We start from the raw sequence: 22,154 nt of genomic DNA, 5'->3' as shown, positions 1-22,154 counted from the left end.
CTTTTCCCACACACGCTCTAGTCACACCGCCATTGTTTTTCACACCCCTCCTGTCATCGCCTCCGTCCTGCTGCTTCGTCCGTCCTCGTCTCCCTCGTTACGATGGTCTCCGTCTTCCTCGGCGTCCTCACACACACGAGAGCTGTCCTTCTCCATTATCTCATCGCCGAGGGCAGACAGGAATAAGAGAGAGGAAGTGTTGAACTCGGGAGGGAGTTGGAGCGAAGCGCTCCCTCCCTGCAGAAGGCAACATCTTTTCTGCTCTGTCAAACAGACTAAAGAGTGTGTGTGTGTGTGTGAGTGGCAGGTGGTCACACTCAAATATGCATGTGAACGCCCCAAAACATGTGGAGGCTCGAACGCTTTATGCAAGAAGGAGAAAAAAGAATCGTCGGGTGTTTGTATCAACATAGCCGGTTTAATCTCTTCCATATGGGCAACGGGGGCTAATGCATCTGCTAAGGCTATTAGCCGCTATGAGCCCTGTGGATCCGGGCTGGACTGGACCTATTATCAGTTTGGCAGCGACTGAAAATACCACCGTAGACCAATAACCCAACAACCACAACAATCAAACCACGGCTATCGCTATCATGGAAACCTCCCCGCACCCCCTCGCCCCGCATCTCCTGTTGACCTCTATCGAGCTCGAACCTGCCGTGTGGAAACCGGGTCATCTTGATGGACAGACAAGGAGGAGGTGAGGCTGAGAGGGAAGTGCCTAAAGGTGAACGGACCGCTGCGGAAACGGTCGACCCAGTTTGAAAAAAAACAACCAAAAACACGAACGCACGCAGAAATGCAGAGAAAGCGGACGGATCCATGCGGGGATACACGCTTGTTGGACGTCGCCTGGTAAAGCTCCTGACGCCCCTCACACACACCCTCACACACACCCTCCTCCACTGCGTTGGACTCACCTGAGCTCGATGGCCTCCCCCATCTCGCCACAGGAACTCATCTCTCACACACGCGGGAGAAACGACAGCGGGACGACGAGAGGAGATGCAGAGAGACGACGACGCGGAGAGGAAAGCGAGCTCCCCCAGACGAGCGGCCACAGCGATGACAACAGCACGAGAGGAAGATGAGAGGAGAGAGAGAGAGAGAGAGAGAGAGAGAGAGAGAGGGAGGGAGTGATGGCTCAGAGTGAGGGACGGAGAGGAGAGGCAGCGCAGAGCCGAGGAAGAGAACCACACCTCTTCTTAAGGGATTAACTTGAGGGGGGGGAGAAAAAAGAAAAAAAAGCTCTGACTACATTCGCAAAGACACGCACAAGTGATGCACCCAAACACGGCCCAGCTGCTGCACGGACACACACACACACAAACAAACACACACACACACACACACACACACACACAAACACACACACATAAACAAACTCTGCGCACGCGTGTACGCTCGCAGCCGCTCTAAAAATAAGTAAGAAATCAATGTTTGATGCGCCAAATCCTGGAGGAAAGAAGGGAGTGAGTGGGAGGATAGAAAGAGAGAGAGAGAGAGAGAGTCACAAAGAGAAAGAGGGGAGGGGTGAGCGAGCGAGCGAGCGAGGGGGCGAGTCATGGCTGGTGGTGACACAGTTTCCTTTTTTTTTTGTTGCTCTCCGACTGCTCTGGGCGCGCTGGTCAAGAGTGCACTGGGGGAGAGGGCGAGGAGGTGCAGGACGTGTTTTACTGGGAGGACTGGGACCTGCTGGTGTGGGACTGGACACAAGGGAGAGGCCTGCTGGACGCTGAGGGGGCGGGGCCGAGGATAGACGGGCGGGTGGCGCTCCCAGCTGATGATTGAAGAAACTTTCCCCTCGTGGGGCTTAATACAGTGTACATTCACTCATTCATTCTTTCATTCACTCATTCAGTCGTGGAGAAGCTTGAGAACACACCCGGCCGGCAGAGCGCGCCACGTTTTGAGTGTTGGTTTATTTGTGCCAGTTTTCAAAGCTTACTTTACATACTTATTATTATTATTATTATTATTATTATTATTATTATTATTATTATTATTGTTCATTTTTAACTGTTGCATCTTTACTTATTTTTGTCTAAATTTTTATACTTTCATTTAGTATTTTTTATTATCTGTAGATATATACATATATATATATCTATATAAATATATATATATATAATATATATATATATGTATGAAATAAATATAAAAAATATATTAATATATATATATTTTAATATAATTTATTTTTTAAATATTTTTTTATTTATTTTATAGTTAAATGTTCATTGACTGCTGTTGTTAAATGTTGAACACCTGCTAGGACAAATTCCTTGTTTGTGTAAACTTACTTGGCAAAAAATTGGTTCAGATTCTGATTGATTGGCTCCTGACCTTTGACCTCGCCCACTCCACCGAGTGTAAGGAGCTGAATATTCTGTCTGACATCAGGAGGTTTCTGTATGACACATTCACCTTCCTTTCCTTGCTTCCTTCCCTCTTGCCTCTTGTTTCTATTGGCGCTCTTTACACTTCCTGGTTCCTCAAACAGCTTCACTGAGCCGAGTTAGTCTCTCTCCGCTAACTTAGTTCAGGCCTTGATTTAATACAAAAACAAAAGGTCAACAGCAATGTGAAGCACGAGACTCCATGTGTTTACGTAATGAGTAATGAGCATTTGACAGAAACCCAGAGCTGTCGCTCTCCTCTCATGGATCCACAACCTCAGACGGCGCTTTGTGGCCACGGAGCCGAGGCCGAGCCCGGCAGAGTAATAATGCCACCTCTCTCTCTCTCTCTCTCTCTCTCTCTCTCTCTCTCTCTCTCTCTCTCTCTCTCTCTCTCTTCTCACACATTCCTAGCCTTCCATGATGCCAGTTCATCCCCTAAGCTGTTTACCGTTTAACACCCAGAGCCAAAGATCAACAATGGACGAGGCGGCAGAGGGATCAAAACGTCCTCGTCGTCCTTGTTGGGTATTTTCTCTCTCTCCCTCTCTCTCTCTCTCTCTCTCTCTCTCTCTCTCTCTGCTTGCTGTCACTTCTTTCAGTTTCACAGTCTGTCGGTCGAGGCGACAGGAAGAGTCGACGCCGCTGTGATCGTGATGTACTTTAATTGTCCCCGCGGGGGAACTTGTCAGAGCGTTTCGTCGCAGGAGAGCGGCTCTACTTACAAAACGCCGTATGAATAAACACGCACACGCGAGCGAGCCCGAAGGACAACAACTGTTGTTATTAACAGGAACAGTGTTCAGCTTTTAGGAATGAGCCGTTTAGATCTACAAGAACCGGGCCCTCGTTTTCTACAGGAGCCCAGAAGGGACAAACCAAATCCATTTCTGCTTTTTTTTCACGCACAGGCCACCGTAGTTCTCCGACACGCTCGCCACGAGGCAGACGTCGACGTCGGCTGCGGTCTCGCCTCTCGCCTCTAGGGGCCGCCAAACCCGACGCGCCGGCCCTTTAAGTCAGGGGTTCCCAACCTGAGGTCAGGGGTCCCTCTCACTGACCGCGGGGTCAGAATGACTAAACACTGAAAACGTAGCATTTTTACTGGATAATTGATACAAAAGTCCGTCTATAAAACTATTTAAAAAGAGATATTTTGGTGCTCACTTCCATATCGTAGTACATTGTGTTAAAAGCCGGTATTTAGGCACAATGTTGGGTTGAAATGTACTCTAATAGTATCAGTGTTACACTTCATACTGTTTGTAGAATCAGATCACAGCGGCGGATGTTTACAGCTCGTGTGATCCAAACCATTTCCATATTAAAGAAAGTTGATTTAATAAAAAGAAAAGAATTGAGGATCTTGTTTGCGGATTTGTAGTTTTTGTCATTTTTTTATTTTAGGGGCTTCAAGGCGTAAAGGTTGGAAACTTCTGCTTTAAGTCACATGACGTGAACAAATGGTTTAGGTTTTAGGAATGACGTTGACGAGAAGAGAAGCGTCTTCCTTCACAATACCGTCACACACTCACCGCATTATGATCTTCTAATTATGAAATGTGCACTTAAAGAGCAACATTTACAACATAAAAACTAGATGAAACTCCACACAAGTGTCAATGTGTCTTTTGTGAGTCAGAGGTGATGAAAAAAAGTCGCCTTTAAGTGACATTAAACGTTTTGAGCTGCACTTCCGTTCATTCGATCTGCATTCTGTCGTCCTTCACGATGATCAGCATCGTTATCAACCTCCTCCTCTTTTCTTCTGCACTCCTCTGGGAGTGAGCGGCGCAGACGGCAAGAAGAGGAAGGTGAGAAATGAAAGGAAATCTAAAAATAAGGAAAGACAAAGAAACACCGAAGGAGACAAAAGGGACTTTTAAACCGATCAGAGGAGACGGCTATCTCTTTGGTCCCAGAGAGGCCCGAAAACACAGAATGCTAATCATGCTGCGTGTGTGTGTGTGTGTGTGTGTGTGTGTGTGTGTGTGTGTGTGTGTGTGTGTGTGTGTGTGTGTGTGTGTGTGTGTGTGGGCATACAGGTTCAATTGTTAAATATGAGACTGTGGTTTTACAACCGTCACGCCTCAGTGACTCCATAACAGCCTGTTATTTTAACCAACATTGTCTGAGTGTAAATGAGACACACACACACACAAACACACACGCACACACACACACACGCTACCACAATTAATGGTCCGTGGGGTTACAAATACTTAATAATCTAACTAGTAAGCACATTTCAATGCAGCAGCGCTCGCACACACTAACGAGCACTTTGCTGTTTTCTCTCTGGACAACTGTGATGTCACTAAATTATGAGAAAGTTATACATTTTAAATACGTTTATCTGAGTTTATTTGCCATTAAGTCACCGTTCTTTTTCTTTTTTTTAAATATACCAATCACGTAAATTACACAAGATACGTTATCTAAACGTCCGGAGGAAATGACATAAACCCTCAGACAGATTTGACCCAATTGAAATTTTAATAAATACATAATGTTCATTTCATTGTGCCTTAAGTTTAGTCTCTCATGGACTCAACTGTACAACCTGAACGTGTCTGTTTGAATAACACATTATACAAAATGTTTAGAAATAGGTATATAATAAACATGAAGTATTCGTTAACTAAATATTAACGTGAACTCTATTCAGGTTCACACCACATTAAGTTTCCTTTAGCTGACGCTTCCCTCCGTCCACACAGCAAAGTGCCTTGCTCAAGGACACGAAGACGTGGACTAGCGGAGCCGGGCCTCGAACCGCCGATCTAAACACGGGCTCGCTAACCGCTGAGCCACAGGGCCAGAAGTCCAGCTGTTCTGGTTTTATTTCCTGTCACCGAGCCAAGAGAGGAAATGAAAAACCAACCACACGTTGTATGACATCACTTCCTCTAACAAACCCCACGCTGCAGGCGCGCACCCAAAGCCTCGATAGCAACGTGCGTGTGTGTGTTTGTGTGTGTGTGTGTGTGTGTGTCACCGTCACGTCCAAAGTTATTGAAGAGGGCAGCTTGTGCACGATCTTAAAAGATTTTTTTTTCTTCTTCTGTGGTGACAAAACTAAAAACTCTAGATTTCAATTACATTTAGCAACAGATATCTCTGTCTTAAGCTCTTATTTGACCATATATATACACATTTCTTTGTTACATCTTGATCTTAATGTTGAACTTGGGGATTAAAAATGAACATTTGCATCATAATCTTTTAATTAGTCCATGAACAGAAAAGGTAATTGGCAATTTCTGCCTGTTTGATGTATTTACAGATGTAAAATACAGAGTTTAAAAGCATCAGTCATATTAATTAAATATGAATGTGGGGACTTGAACATATGACTGTAATGAACAACATTAAACTGTTAGTGTTGCATCATCATTGTGATGGAAAATGTATATTTATACAGCACATTTGGTTCGCTGGTGTTTCTTTGTGCCTGTAACTAATATTTTGGCTTTACCTGCTACAGCTCATCATCATCATCATCATCATCATCATCATCATCATCAGTGGGATGAGAATCCACTCTTTTCCCCGTCGCGCTCTGTAAAAGCGTCCGACAGCGAGACGTGACAGCCGAGTCCACCGCCTTATCCTGACGGGACGCGCATCGATTTCTGCTGCTGGTCAATACCACTCTCTTCTTCTTCTTCTCCTCCTCTCTCCTCCCCCTCTTCCCCCCCTTCGCCCCCCCTCCTCTCCTCAATGACTCTCCATCATCATACGTCTCCATTATCCCCGACTTATCTTCCTCTACAGGCCAACGCAAAGCCTGTAGTTACAGACAAAGCCTCATTGACCCGATGTAAGACGATGGAGGAGTTTTAGACACACACACACACACACACACACACACACACACACACACACACACACACACACAGAGGCACTAGATTACGTGATCAATAGCTTGACGTCCTTGAGAGAAAGAAAGAGAGAGAGAGAGCATGTGTGTGTCTGTGTGTGTTAGTGTAAGTGTAAGTGTGTGTGTGTGTGTAAATGTGTGTGTGTGTCTCCAGTGTATGGGTCATCCAGATTGCAGCACATCTCCACATCTCTCTTTCCACTCAACCCGACCGACATGGCATCCCGACTCCGTCACGGTGCGGTGGACACGCTACACACGCTACACACGCTACACACGCTATACACACTACACATGCGAGCGCCATGATAATACTGCTGCATGGCAACCGGAACCCATGGCAACCAATCGTGTGTGTGTGCGTGTGTGTGTGTGTGTCTGTGTGTGTGTGTGTGTGTGTGTGTGTGTGTGTGACAGAAAGAGAGACAGGAAGAGGAAAGTATGAGAAGGGGGGGTTTGGGAGAAGAAGTGGCAACTCTGAAGAAGAACAAAAATAGAAAGAGAGAGGAAGTAGCAGAGCAGCATGAACACACACACACACACACACACACACACACACACACACACACACACAGACAGTGAGAACATTGTGGGGAAAGGAGACCTCTCCGCGAGGTCTTCCTGGTGAGGAAACACTGAAACATCGTTTACAGCCTGCAGATTAAACTGTAAACACAAACAAAGTGTGTACAGTTAAATACGAGCCGAGTACCTGCAGGTAGTTTTATAGAGGAAGGAAGCACGAGGTCACAAAGTCAAGAGCGGCCTTGAGCTAACTTTGTTGTCACGGTGTGAAGAAGAGGACTGACTAAACTAAACACACTAATCTAACGCTGTGATGATGAAGCTCGTCCTGCAGAAAAGTGGATGAGAACAAACACAAGATTTAGTTTGAGGGATGAATGTGTTGCTGCTCTATTAGTCATGATGTGTGTTGTACGACATGTACATTTACACAGGAGAGGAGAGGAAAGGACAGGACAGGAAAGGAGAGGAGGCAGAAGAGGAGAGGAAAGGAAAAAAGAGGAAAGGACAGGAGAGGAGAGGAAAGAAGAGAGGATAGAAGAAGAGAGAAAAGGAAAAAAGAGGAAAGGACAAAATAAAGGAGGACAGGAAAGAAGAGGAGAGGAAAAGAGAGGACAGAAAAAAGAGGAGAAGACAGAAGAGGAGAAGAGGTAGGAGGAAAGGAGAGGAGAGGAGAGGACAGGACAGGAGAGAAGAAAACAGAAGAGGAGATGACAGAAGAAGAGAGGAAAGGAAAAAAGAGGAGAGGAAAGGAGAAGACAGAAGAGGAGAGGAGAGAAGAGGACAGAGGAGGAAATGAGAGGAGAGAAGAAAACAGAAAAGGAGATGATGATGACAGAAGATGAAAGGAGAGGAGAGGAAATTTAAAAAAGATGAAAGGAAAGAAGAGGAGAAGACAGAAGATGAAAGATGAGGAGATGAGAGGACAGAAGAGGAGAGAGGAAGACAGAAGAGGAGAGGACAGATGCGTAGAAAAATGGAAAGGACATGAGAGGAGAGGCTCAAGACCTGGTTGCCTGTGTCACAGCGCCCCTGCTGGATACCAGCAGTATAACACACTGACGAGATAATGGGCCAGCTGCCTGTGTTCATTCATGTCGTGTATTGTGTGTGTGTGTGTGTGTGTGTGTGTGTGTGTGTGTGTGTGTGTATTGTGTATGTGTATTGTGTGTATTGTGTGTGTGTGTCAACATCCAGGTCACTCCCTCTGCCCTCTGCCCTCCTGTCAGAGCTTCAGACAGACAGGAAGAGACGTTGCCACGCACACACACACACACACACACACACACACATACACACACACATAAGTGTGTGTTCGCCGTCTTGCTGTGAACTCCGCGTGAAGTCACGATTCCTCCGGATTCCTACGGCGTCGACCGTCAATGCAGAAGTGTTCGTGCATAATGCATGTTCATGCATGTGAAGCCACTACATCCAGCCCAGGACTCCACAATCAATAAGGCTTTTAGAGCTTTCTCCGTCCGCCCCATCACTCTGCCAGTCTGACTTCTGTTTGTCTGAATTCCTAAACAGGACACGGTTGGACGTTGACTTCACGTCAACGTAGTTTTCCGCAATTAAAATTGAATCCACGTTCCATATCGTTGCTTCTAACTCTTTTAAATGTCGCTTTATTTGCACACTGCAGACGGCTCAGATCTCGCGCTGCATGAAGGCATCGACCATCCATCCGTCCGTCCGTCTGTCAATCTCATCTTTTTTTCGAGCTGTGAGACGTCGACCATCTGTCTGCCTCCCCTCGAATGCGGGGAAACCCTCGCGGTTGTGGCAACATGTGGCGACACACAGAAGCTTTACGCGTGGTTTAGGAGTTTTGGGGCGGCGGCGGCGGTCGCGGAGACCGAACGACCTTCACAGGTTGGTCGAGCATCATCGACCGGCTCTAAAAGCCCTCGCTGCTCATGCAGAAACACGGGCCGTGTGGACATCGGGTGGAGAGATGCAGGCCGCCGGGCGCCGCCGCCGCTGCACCCGTCTGACAGCTGATGTCTTATAGCGTCCAATGAGGATTCTTCATTCTTAACACGTCTGAAGAGTTCCTCCTCAAAAGGTCAGCGATGGAAAGTGTTTACATATTTGTACGGTATGATCTTTTCTCTACGACATTTAAACACGTGTTTCCAGAATGATACTTTTCCAGCTGCTGCACTGCCGACTGTCGTCTGTCTGGATTTACATTACACGAAAACCAAATACAGAAATTGTACTGATGTAATGAGGGCATGAAAGGGTTAATTTCAACCCAAATCATCAACAAGAAGAACAAGAACAAGAAGAACAACAAGAAGAACAACAAGAACAAAAGGAAAAACAAGAAGAAGAAGAACGAGAAGAACAAGAACAACAAAAACAAGAAGAAGAAGAACAACAACAACAACAACAAAATGCTAAAAAAGAATAAAAACAGAAATGTCACGAGCAAATAAGGAGTAACGAATGAAAACAGACTATAAATAAGGAATTAAATACAGAGCGAATGAAGGAGAAGGAAGAATGAAGGGAAGGGACACACAATGGAAAACTAAGGAAGTGAATGAATGCAGAGATTATGGGCAGAAAGAAGGAAAGAAAGACAAGCCGAAGGGAAGGAAGGAAGGAAGGAAGGAAGGAGAACAAGACGTCCACTGGGCAACAGTTTATCTCACATTTCAGCTCTGTGAAAACATCCCACAGTGACTTCCAGAAACTCGCCTCCAGTTCAGAGAACATCAGTTAACCCCGAGAAGAAGAAGAAGAAGAAACGGGAGGAAGTGGAGGGTAAGCAGCGTAAACACTGCCGAGGTGAAGACCCTCGGACGGGCCGGGGTCATCCAAGGCCGGATAGAGAGAGAGAGACAGAGAGAGGGCGAGAGAGAGAGAGAGAGAGAGAGAGAGAGAGAGAGAGAGAGAGAGAGAGAGAGGACAAGTGGACTGGTGTTCAGGCCCGTTGCTAGAAAACCGGCAACAATAGTCACTTTGACATCCAGAGGAGATGAGAGGACATTCTTGTAGGCACTTTCTCTCGAAGATAGCAGCTTCACTTCAACCATACACACACACACACACACTCACACACACACACACACACACACACACTCTCTTTCTCTTCCCCCCTCCCCCTCGTCCGACCCCCGTACCTCAAATAGGCGTCATGCCCCGAGAAAAGCGTGGCGAGACAAAAGAGAGGGGATCCTCTTAGAAACAGAGAAGTGTGCGTGTGCTTGTGTGTGCGGTCACTGCAGATTACAGACACGCACCCACAGATGGCCAGCGCGTCTCGTCTTTTCACCGCCGAGAATAATGGCCAGCGGTGGCCCCTCCTCCTCCTCCTCCTCCTCCTCTTCCTCCTCCCCCCCCTTTCTTCTCTCTTGACAGCGCGTGTGTCCGTCAAATGGAAGCGTGTGTCTGGGACAATGGCGGCGAGACAAAGGGCCCGCCTACCCCCAACCAGGATGCTGAATAGGGGGGCACGTGGGCCTTGTCATCGAGGGAACAATAGCACGGGGGGAGAGGGAGGGAGAAAGAGAGAGAGAGAGAGGGAGGGAGGGAGGGTGTGGCACCCTAGCACCCCACGGACGGTGAGGTACAGGCTGGGTGGCCAGATTTGAACTTGTGGGCGTTTAGCTTTATTAATAGGGGACAAAATAACCATAAATCAAAATGTATGTCATATGATAAAGATAAGAAAAATTCAAAAAAATTGTCGTGATCACTTCTTTGCTTCGTCGATAGATTCAAAGATACGCGTTAGCCACAAATCATGTATTTGTCTGACTGATTTGAAACGACTGTACTTGTTTGGGGCTTTCGAGGAATTCCCGACATCCAGGATTTAAATAGTCCGTCGCTGAACAAGCAAACTCCTTTCAGCGTCGCTGTAGCCGACGGCGGTCGGGGAGTCTGGACCGCCGTGACATTCATTACAGACGTTCATTATCCCCGCAGGATTAACCCCACTGGCTTCAGTCATCCCGTTTCTTCCCCTGTGGCGCCACCCCGAAGTTGACATTTTGTGGTTTTGACCGAAATGCCTCTCCCATTATTGGATGGATTACCGTGGTATTGGGGGTTTGTATTCATGTGAATTGATTGTAATAACTTGCGTGAGTCTTTTGACTTTTCTTTTGGAATCGTCATCTCGTCGAAGATACAAATTATGAAGACTTGATGTTTAATTTCTACGAGCTCACCGTCGAGTGTTTACTTCGCTGAGCTGCTTCACCTGATATGAAATCGTTTGACGCATTGCCTGCTCTAACTTGGTGTTTCCTCTTACCCCATACATATGTGCAGCTGTTGTGTAACACAGCGACAGCTATTGCGCGTGACAATAACACAATAACAGCATTAATAAATCCACCGCAACTTTTAATTAGAGCCACACCCCTTTCCCCCAGTCTCGGTCGGCCACACGATGATGATGTTTGCCGACCTCACGCATGTTTCAAGTCTCTGCAAGTTGATTTCCTCGCCCCCGGCATGACAAAATGAAACGGAAAGGGGCTTAAAACTTATGGAAAAGAGTGCTAACGCGGCTAACGGTGTTTCCCCTGGAGGGGCGGCTGAAGGGTGGAGGCTGTGCTTCCAGGATAAATGAAGGTGTTATCAGCCGTGAGCGCCGTATGAGAGCAGTGCAGCGCGGTAGCCGTGAGCTAGCTAGCAGGGCACGCTCACGTGCGCTAAACGTGAGCGTGCCCTGCTAGCTAGCTATCGACCCGTACAGCGCTTTTCCAGTCTTCCGACCCCTGAAAGCGCTTTAATCATTCACCCATTCACACACTGATGAAGGGAGCCACAATGCAAGGTGCCACATCAGGACCATCAACCATTCGTACGCCGCAGGCGCAGCTACGGGAGCCGGGGATCGAACCGCCGATCCCCTGATTGAAGGACGACCCCGCTCGCCGCTGAGCCGCGGTCGGCTACGTAACGTCGACAAAGCAAGGAGAAGGTGGGATGACGACAGACTGTTAGAGCTCCTTTTAGTAGTCAAGTTTCAAAATCATCAGCACGGCTCCGTGACCGTGTATCTGCTGACGCCCGTGGCATTAAGCAGAAAACAAGTCCACCCCCGAGGAGCCCTGACCCAGCTGGTGGCTCTGCAGCCGCCTCGGGGCGCCTACCCGCCGGTCCAACAGGGGCTTTACATATATAGCACCACTCCTGAGACACCTTTGAGGTGACTTATGGGATTATTGACTCGCCCCCGGTGCCAAAAGCGTATCTGTGCTCATGTGTACGTGTGCACTTGCTTGTAGTTGCATGAGGATTTTTTTTTTTGTGTGTGTTGCTTTTCCTCCCAGGGGTCAGGGTGCAAAGTGGCAGGGGAGGAGAGGAGAGAGCTTGGAACAGCTGGGCTGAGTCTGCAGGGGTGCAGGGGTAACAGAGGGAGGGGGAGAGGAAGGGAGGGGGGGATGATGAGAGGAGGAGAGGCTTGCAGGGGCAGGCCGGCCGGCTGCTGACGGGCTCTTTTGAGGCAGCAGCTGGTTGGAGTGGGGGTCTCACCAGCTGTGCCTATGCGCTGACCTCTCCCCACACTTCTCCACCTCCTCTTCCTCTCCAAACTCCACTTCCCATCCCCCCCGAGCCCTCCACACAAAAAATCCTCACCCAAATGTAGAGGCAGAAGAAATATACCCACACACACACACACACACGCCGCCATCTGTCAGTAGGAGGAGAGTTCGTCTCTCTGATTGCTCCAGAACGGTGTTGAGACACTCTCGGTTAAAAAAAAAAACAACCTCGCACCACGCCCTAAACAAAAAGCCCCGGGGACGCGGAGCTATTCTTATCCAGACGTTTCCCGACAAGCCTTCTGTGACGTTTTCACGAACCGAGCGACGGGTTCCCCGCTGGATCGATCCCCATGCACGAGACGCAGAGGAGCAGGGAGAGATTATGAACGCTGCGTTTTTAATATGAGACACGATCGCATGACAAAGGTTCTTATTGTCATTGATGCAACTTTCTGTCAGGAAGGAAACACGTTTAAGCAAAATTATGTGGCGTGATTATGATGATTTAGTGGAAGGTGATTCTCTAAAAAACAAAAAAAGGAACAAAAAACCTGGGCTTCCAGCTGCGGATCTCATATTTCTCAGATTATTTTGAGGGAAGAGAGGCTGACTCATGGATCTCACCACCTCCCTGTTTGCTGCCTCCTTCATTATGATCTGCATCCAGGCTGACAGCAGATGAGCGCCCATCAGCTCGGATTTATACAAGGAAGAGAGAAAAAAGAAAAAGAGTTGCAGATGCAGACAGCATCCCTTCAGAAGAGCTTATTCAGAGCGCCGCTATAGATCAAGTGAACCCACAGAGCTCTCGGCTCTTGTTTTTCCCTCCGCCATGTGTTGCTGGTGAATCTGCTGCGTCAGAAGACAACAACACAACAAAGAGAGAAAAGCAGAAAGAAAAATAAAAATCCAGGCCAAAACACTGATTGCTTTGGAGAAAGAGAAACTGAAGGAGAAAAAATAAAAAAAAGTCCCACGCTCCGGCTGTTTTGTCTAACTTGTCTCACAGGAATTGTCTCTACACACTCTTGACTGGAGGAAGGAAGAACTAACATCTCCATGTTTACAGCCCTCACAACACAAGCAAACGACATCAGGCTGTAAACATCTCTTCCGTCCCGATTGGTCCGCTCAATGAACGGCTACATAGTGGAGGAGACGGACTCTGTCCAAAAGGAGCAGAGAACTTTTAACATGGCGATGGAGCGATCTCTCCCTCTATACGCTTCTATATTGACCTACATAAGCAAACAAAGACAGAAAGCAGGTCGGATTCCCACGCGACGTGAAGATGAAGAACAGTTTGCAGGATTCACAGGAAGTGGGACGCTCCCCTCCTGCAGCCGGGGAGCAGAGCTGCACCCGAGCCGAGCCGACGTCCATGCATGGAGACCCGGGCCGGGTTGAACCAGAACTATCAGAGCCCCGCGGCAAGTGAATGAGAGACTCTCTAAAGGGAGTCTGGTGTTTTAAAACACATCCGCTTTTTTTTTTGTCCACAAGGACACAAAATGAAAGCTCCTCGTAGTGGGTTTAAATATTCATCATTTCTCTAAATGCCACTAAATACTAAATGTCATGTTGATGTTTTGAGAGAAGAAAAACAAAAAACATGCTTATAGTTATTATCTATTTAGAGTTGAACATGAGGTCATCCGTTTGGTGGGAAGCATGGGGTGTGGTTTGATCAATTCTAGAGGAAAATAACCGCAAGGCGACTGGAGCACCCACTCTCACACACACACACACACACACACACACACATCACCATGTTTTCCAGTTAAGCCCCGCCCACTTCAAACCAGTAAGAAGAGCCAGGACACAACCTAATACAGGAAATCTCCCAGGTTATGTAACCAATACTGTTCAAACTTGGCAGGAAGATGTGTGTGTGTGTGTGTGCGGGACACCATCTTTTATATTAAGAAGGCTGGTTGAGTTTTCAGGGCCTTTAAACCTCGTAGTGAATGTCAAGCCTGCCAGGGCGTGAGTTAGTGCGTGAGTTAGTGCGTGAGTTGGTCTTCTCCTGAAGCGTCCGTGCAGACACACTGGACCGAGCGCCGGCTAACTGAGGGCAACAGCGTTTGCCGCTGAGTGCATGTGTGAGCATTAAATCTGTTTTGAGCAGGATTCCCTTTCACAGTCGGAAACTTCCAGCGAGAGCTCTGTTTATTGGTCTCCTCTCCTCTCCCCGGGTCTCTTTACCCTCGAGGGTTAGCCGTGTGAATACTGGATAGGGACAGATTGCGTTAGATAACACAGACCTACATACACAGTATGCACAGATTCACACACTCGGGGAGCTTTATTACCAACACACAGAGCAGCTCCAAGCTGCAATATTCACGACTGAAGAAGGAAGCATGTGTACAACACATTTGTTTACAGTGTAAACGAGCTCATTTCTTATCACTGTCCTTGTTTGAAACAGAAAGACATTAAGACTAAATAGGAGAAGAAGAAAAGCCTTGCAGTATAACACTGCTGCGTAGGTTCTCGTCCTTGCTCTCATAACAAAGCATATTTCTGTGTCATATCTTGTAAGTTACGTACATATACAGTAGTCTACTGATATAGTTTGGAGCGCGAAGCCCACACAGCACATGGGGGGGTCGTGTGGGGGTCTAACTACATCTCTCCTAACTTTACTTTGTAAAGCTGGGACCTCAGGCGAACACTAAGATTAGATTTTTCCAAAATTCACACAAGGTTTAAAAGCTGTGGATGTGCGCTGAGGGATTTGCGTGAACAAATTGGGAGTGAAAGAAGTGAGCGTAGAGCGATGCAGAATGCAGCATAATGGGGGTTTGAAGGTGGATACATAATGCATGGCCTGGATGGGTTTCTGCGTGAGCGCCAGGCTCTCTCGTCTCACTCAATAAATGACTCGGCCTTTTTATTCACATAAGGGATCAGGTGATTATGGCGTTGCCGGAGAACAAGATGCAGGAACTACCTCGACGCTATCGGTTATAACAATCTGAGTCTCCAGAGAAATGCAAAGGAGAGGACAAGAAATTAGCACAATAGGATTGTTTGCCTTTAAAAACAACATCTTTTGAATGCTAATGCAAATTCTCCGGTGCAAAAACACAGCTCGACGAAGCGACACCTCAGAGGAGTTCCACACAACTTCTGTCCGCCTGAGCCCTGTACTGTTGAGCTGGCTGGACGTAAACAAAATCCATGTGACGGGAAGGAGTGGAGTGGAGTATGCAAGGGTGAGAGAAGAGAAAGAGCAAAAAAAAAAAGCTTCAAAGCTGGTCTACAGCTGAGAAGGGGGGTTAAAAGGGGTTGAGATTTTTCCTGTGACTCTTAGGAATGTGGAGCGAGAGCAATAACACTTTCCCTATGTGGAGCTCGGAGAGCAACATAGGAGGGATAGCATGCACACACACACACACACACACAGCAACAGGCCTGTTCCCACTGCACATATCAAGCAGCCATCTGGTGAACCGGCCGGTGCAGGACGTGTCTGAGTCAGACTGTCGTCCAGCACTGCAGCTTTCTATTTTTTTGTTTTGAACATTCTCCTCACAAGCGTTTTTCGTCTCCACCATCCTCCTTTCTTCTTGTAACCCGTGCTGTTACCCCTGTGCCATCCTTTGAAAACAAGGAGACGGGGGAGGGAGGGCTTAAAGAGAACGGTGAATGCACGCTCACCTCCCCTGACATGTTGACTGACTTCAGAGCGAAGTGATGCTACAGGGCAAAAGATGAAGGGAGAGAGGCGCCACTAATCAAACCATAGTGTTCCTATTACATCAAATAATTTCCGGGCTGGCTGCGTGTCGCTTTGGCATCGCCACATATTCCTCTTTGAGCCCAGACGAGACCTGACGCGGCCTGTGGGACGACTACAGTCTAAATAGTACTTTCTATTGATCGCGTTGTTACGGCTTACTGAAGCCTCATCCATTAAAACATAACTGGAAGAAAAAGGAGGAAAAAAAAACACTTTATTCCATATTTCATCATGCTTGTGGAGTAATTTCAGAGCTTAGGCGAACGCTGTGAACGTGATATCCGAAGGATCGTGTCGTGCCCGTAATGATGTGAGGCAGTTTCAGCTTTGAAATATAGTAGAAAATCGATGTTGCTGGATGTTTTTTTGGTTCCCTGTCTCCAAAAGGGCTTGGTAGAAGAAGTTCGGATAATTTTCTTATAAAAATAGTGCGATCTTATGAGGTTGTGTAAACAAGTGAACCTGCTGCCAATAAGATGGTATTGTTGCTTAGTGACTTCTTGGTCCCTTTTCACTCTCTCTCTGTCTCTCACTGAGTCTATTTATGGAGCCGATTGGTTGGTGCCTTCACACTGCAGAAGGAGAAGCGACCTCTTGACTTATTATGTCCGTAAAGCAACTTAAACAACAATAACAACTACATCTAGAAGCATTTACACATAAATGCATTAAGGGAGCCGACACCTTAAAACTGTACTGTACATTTTCCTTAGAGTAGCACTTTAAAGCAACAAGATAAATACATGTATTACTTTTCAAGGTCTGATACCATAATTAATCATTCTAGCTATATACTTACATTCAGCCTGGAGTCTAGTTCAGCCAAGAAATAATCCAACAAAATGTCCTCTTTATACAGATAATATAAAGTATCCTGCTTTAATTATGAAGAGAGGCGCTTAGCTTTGCCGAGCACAACGATAAGCAGATGGGAAACAGCTAGCTTGGCTCTGTTCACAGATTATCACTCTCACATAGTTTCTAAACATAGAAAAAGATGTTGAATCGTGAGCTTTAGAAGTGTTAGGTGGATTTCTTTTGTTATTTTAGGACAAAGCCCAGCTAGCAGCTTCCCTCTGTTTCCAGTCTCTGTGCTATGCTAAGCTAACTAGCCTCTGGCTATAGCTTCATATTTATCTAGTTAACGTCTGTAGCTTAAACTAGACTCTGACTTCTGGTGGATTGATACTGGACATACAATATGTATTTATCATTACCTACAAATGATGACCCTTGTGTTTTAATATCTATTCCAGTGAACAAGTTGTTTTTCTCCTTCACACACCAAGGATCAATGAGCTACTTTGTGGAAGTTAACTGTCAAGAAAGAAAAATAAATTCAAAAACGTCTGACAGTTCCCACCGGTTCCTCTCAGTTTATGGCATGAGGTAATAAATCTGGCTGCGATATTTTAACACTTTGGAATTTGTCCAAGTAAGTGGGGGGGGAGGAGTGGTTAGATTTTGTAAGGCAGCGCCTCAGGACTCAAAATCATTGCACACTTTGGTTACGCTCGGAAAACATTTGAACGAGCGGTTTTGCGGTCTGTGTGTGCGTCTGCACCGGGTTTTCCCATCCACAGTGCCGAGCACAATACCTGACCGACTGGCTAGCTAGCTCTGCAGACCGGCAAGGCCTTGGCTTGAGTGGCTGTCTGATTTACAGGCGTTCTGGGTGGTTGCCTCGAACACAGACAAACCCCTGAATCCCTACTGGGCTTGCTGGGCTTGCTGGGTAAACGGGCTCCTCATCCTCCTCCAGTACAGACGGACAAAGGCAGGTCTGTTCCTCTGGGAGCCAGCGGGCAGCGACCGCCACTTCCCCTGACCGGGAGAGGCAGACAGAGCGAAGGGCTTTGGGGGGAGAGTGTGAACTAGATGAAGAAATTGATGTTTTGAGAGGGAATGGGGAGGACTTTTTTTTTTAGGACGGGAAGGAAATTGGACGAAGACAAGGAGGAGTATAATGCATTAGCGGAGGGAAAGTGTAGAGAGCCGCTCTGCAGGTCGGACGCCACCTAATAGCCGTATGTAGTCCAATATGGTTCCTGTGTAATGACCTACAATCAATCAAAATGTGGCTTTCTGCTGCCCTTTTCGCAAAGCGTTTTCCCCGAAGCCTCTGAGCAATCACGACAGGAGCAATCCCCTTTAAATGCTATCACTATCAACAATCTCCAGGCTTGTTTCTCTTTTTTTTTTCCCACATTGGCATTTTAGTGCAGCTCGCATGCGAAACAAGACACCTCTTCCTCCTCCATCTTCCCTCCCTCTGCTCTGTCCATCTCTCCAGCGCCTTCAATGGCTCCTCACCTCTTTTCCTCTTGGCCTCCAGCCTCCACCATCTGCCCCAGCAAATAGCTGCTGTCGTGTTAAAAACCAGTTTGGACGAACCGGATTCCCCATGGCTTGTTTTTTTTTCAGATGTCTCAGACATTAAAATATGTTACATTTCTTTTAATTCTCTCATGGAAATGATTGTCAAAGAAAAATATGTGCCAGTTTATTCCACATTTTATGTAAACCGACCCAATATCAGCAGGACTTCGAAGTTCAATGGAAGTGAAAGGGTAACTTAGCTAACGTAGCTTGTAACACACAGTTAGAAGCTACTCAACCTAATTAAATGTACATAGTACACTAACTACATAGTATAACTTGTGTAAGAATTGCCAAGTACTTGATGTAACACTTTCATCTAAAAAACTACTCAAAAGGAATAGACCGTTAGCTTAGATGAGGGAAACAGCTATCGTTAGCCCGTTGTCTGTCAACAGCTTTACACTTTGAGTCTTGTAAAGATAAAACAAACAAACTGCAATGTGTTCATTAGTGAGCTTCAGAGATGCTGGTAGGTATATTATTGTATAATCTCTCCACATAGTCAAGCTAACTTCTTTCACCTGCTACCAGCTAAGCTTAGCGACTGCTAGCTTCAGCCCCATATTTAGAGGACAAACATGAGCGTGCTATCAATCTTCTCATCCAACTCTTGCCAAAAATAAGCGAGTAAACAAGTTCTCAAAAATGTTAAACTATCGCTTGACAGCAAGGGAGGAACACAGGCTGTGTGGGGTGCAACGTTTCTCTGAACATTTTGAGTTATTGAGAGGTGACATTTGGGTGAAGTGCTTTCACTCCACTCACTCCTCATCAAAGTGTTGATTTTACTGAAAATATTTTTCATATCCTCACGCTGGTTTGTTGCATATTTCTCTCTGCACATGTGGTTTGTAATGAATGCAAGCCTCTAATGTCAGGGACTTCCAGTAAAGCCTGGCTGTGGTACTCAACAGTGACCTTTCACTACTTAATGGCATTTTTATCTCCTGGGGCATCACTATAATGTTTCTCTGGTGAATTACAGCCCGTCTGTGGTACTCACTACAACAATTTTGATTGGCTTCTTTCAAGTATTATAATGGTTAATCATTTATTTAAGTATCATACAGCACAGCAGAATATTACTGCACACTGCCTTTCGTCTGCCATTCATGTTTTTTTTGTGTTTTTGTTTTATATTTCCTGACTTCTTCCTGCTACTCTGATATATTTCTTTCTCACGAGTACTACGGAGAAAGCAGCGCCTGGTTTCTCCATGGACGGATCATATCCATCTCAGTCCGCTCTTCCTCATGACCACGATGCCAACAGCTGGGAGAAGAGTGGGCCACATCTGGCGTGCAGCTGGCCACCGAAGAAAGACAAGGCAAAGAGAGATGGGACTGGGAGGAGAGCAGGAGAAAAGAGGAGAGGAGGAGCAGAGACGAGCGACGGTGTGATGAGAAAATCTATACAGGGTATATATATATATATATATATATATATATATATATATATATATATATATATATATATATATATATATATATATATTCAAGGTTGTTCGAGTGCTGCAGAACTGAAGCGAGGGACTGGAGGAGCAGTGAAATGAACGAGTGAAAGATCAGACAGATGGCGAAACCTGCAATTCTGACACAGAAAAAGTGAACACAAATAGAGCTGTGGAGAGAAATATCAGGATGCACAACATATTGATGGAAAGAGGCAGCGAGAGGGGCGGGGGTGTAGGGGGGTTTACAATCATATGGAGTCAGATGCTCCAAATCAGCTGCTTGCTGTCAGAGTCATAGCAACCATGAGTCATAGCACCGAATGTTTTATAAACCCAGAGCGTCGCTGGCACATTAGAGCTCTTCGAGTGTGCTATAATGGGGAGGAAAGCCCCGAGCTGGTCCGTACAGAAAATAACACGCGCTGCTTCCAGGAGGTGTTTTTTTTTACCCTCCCATCCAGTCGTTCTTTTACAGCCTTGATTTACAGTGAACTTCACCCCCAAAAAACACCTGTAGGAGTCTTTGAACCAGAAAATGATGGATTCCTGTTTTTTTCACCCTTCGGAGTAAGTGATATATTTTACCAGGCGAATCAATTCTCCAAAAGTATATCAACTGTACTTCCATGAATGTCTTGGGACAAAGAGCAGAGACTGAAGTAATATAGTTGTATTTGCTCAGTGTGCTCCCGTGATATGATTTAGTTGTTTTTTTTTGTAAGATGACCCTTCCAAAATGGATTTCTTCGCGTCGTCTGTGCTCTCCACTAAAGACACAAACTACATGATCCCATTAGGTTCCCGAGCTGAACCCCCTTTGTTTGACGGTCACGAAGAAAAAAAATGAAAGACCACAATTTACTGTAGTGACCAGAGGTCGGTGAAAGAAATCACTGCAAAGTCGATGCATTTATTAAACTGTGACAGCACACTGCTGCAATAGCACAGCCAGAGCTCCATGTTCCTTTAATCCTTGTTATTACCCGCTGACGCTCAGACAGTTTGTAACTTTATCCTCTCGCCAAGATTTATAGCTCTTGAACAACAGCTGAACAAAGTATTCGCGCCCACACAATTAAGAATAAGGACAGCGAACTTAGGTAGTAGATACCTCATGGTATCAAACAAAAGCACTAGACTGTCCAATCGATGCAGGTGTCAAAACATGCTGGCTGGTAGTCATTTCTTTATATACAGAAGTCACTTATATGTGGAGAGAGAATTGTTATTTGGATTCTATGAATGCAGAATGTGCAAGTTGAAGGTGTTGCACAAAGTCTCAGGGGATGTTGCTATATTTGTATTTGTAGTGAGCTAATATCAGCTGATTCGGCAATTATTCAGTCTAGTCCCAAAAAAAAAGACACAGACACGTGTGCACGTGCACACAAACAGAAGTGCAGACCGATTCCTCCGATGACTCATTCTTTTTTTTTCAGCTGCAGGTAACGTGCGCTGCTTTTTCCTAACTGAAGCTGAAACTTGCCCCCTCGCTCTCTGTCTTACTGTCTCTCACACACACACACATGCGCACACACACGCACACAGAGCTTGATTCCTATATACGTCCTCCATCAGCAGAATACGGCTATCAGCTGTCCTCCATCCTTCACTGGGTCTCTGGGTCTCTGACTGCTCCAGACAGGACTGTGGAGCTCCACCGCACAGATGCACGCCATCAACCGTAAAAAAGCACTTTAAGTGGTGTCACCCCCACCTTTTTCTCTCTCTCTCTCTCCCCCTTTACTCTTCACATAGCACACTCAATAGGCCCCTCTGTGCTCTGGAAGATTTAACTTGGGTTCTGTCTGTCGCTAACAATCTCTCTCTCTCCCTCAACGTTACTCTGGAAAAGTGCAGCGGGTGAAGTCGGCCGCGTATTAAATAGTGTTTTTTCTTCACGCTGTGAGAGCAAAGCTCGGCTGCACAGTGTACACACACACACACACACACACGCACGAATACACACTGTGCAGGCTGAGTTCAGAGGAAAGTCGTTGTACGTGGGCAGTGGGTATACCGTAAATAACACAAGATGAGAAACTAACAATGCCGACGTTCCATGGACCAATAACAGGGCAGACGGGCCATCTGGGCTCGTTTACCTCCATGTATACATCAAATGGAGACTCCTGATTATGCAATCATGCTGCCTTTTAATCCAGGGAAGGTTGAAAGCATGTATATACTCCGTTCTGCTGAACGCAGCTCGATCTAACTTGGCCCCGTTATTCTTCCATCACAG

At 46.3% G+C, this 22,154-nt stretch overlaps 1 protein-coding gene across 3 annotated transcripts in view; it reads right to left on the bottom strand.

The window, feature by feature from the left end:
* Positions 1 to 22,154, bottom strand: part of numbl (NUMB like endocytic adaptor protein) — a 54,445-nt gene that overhangs the window by 27,406 nt on the left and 4,885 nt on the right. Inside the window, exon 1 of one of the 3 annotated variants that reach the window (XM_068585198.1) lies at positions 921 to 1,130. The exons of the other annotated variants lie outside the window; for them this stretch is intronic. Within the exon in view, the coding sequence (XP_068441299.1) occupies positions 921 to 961 (41 nt within the window). The 5' untranslated portion in view covers positions 962 to 1,130. Of the gene's footprint in view, positions 1 to 920; positions 1,131 to 22,154 lie in introns of those variants that run through there. 3 annotated transcript variants of the gene reach the window in all.

The sequence above is a fragment of the Clinocottus analis genome, unplaced genomic scaffold (assembly GCF_023055335.1).
Source record: "Clinocottus analis isolate CAN_PGR_092001 unplaced genomic scaffold, fCliAna1.0.p SCAF_2, whole genome shotgun sequence".
Classification (NCBI taxonomy): domain Eukaryota; kingdom Metazoa; phylum Chordata; class Actinopteri; order Perciformes; family Cottidae; genus Clinocottus; species Clinocottus analis.
Note: the sequence above shows the minus strand (reverse complement) of the source record. Positions and strands in the feature narration are given on the sequence as shown.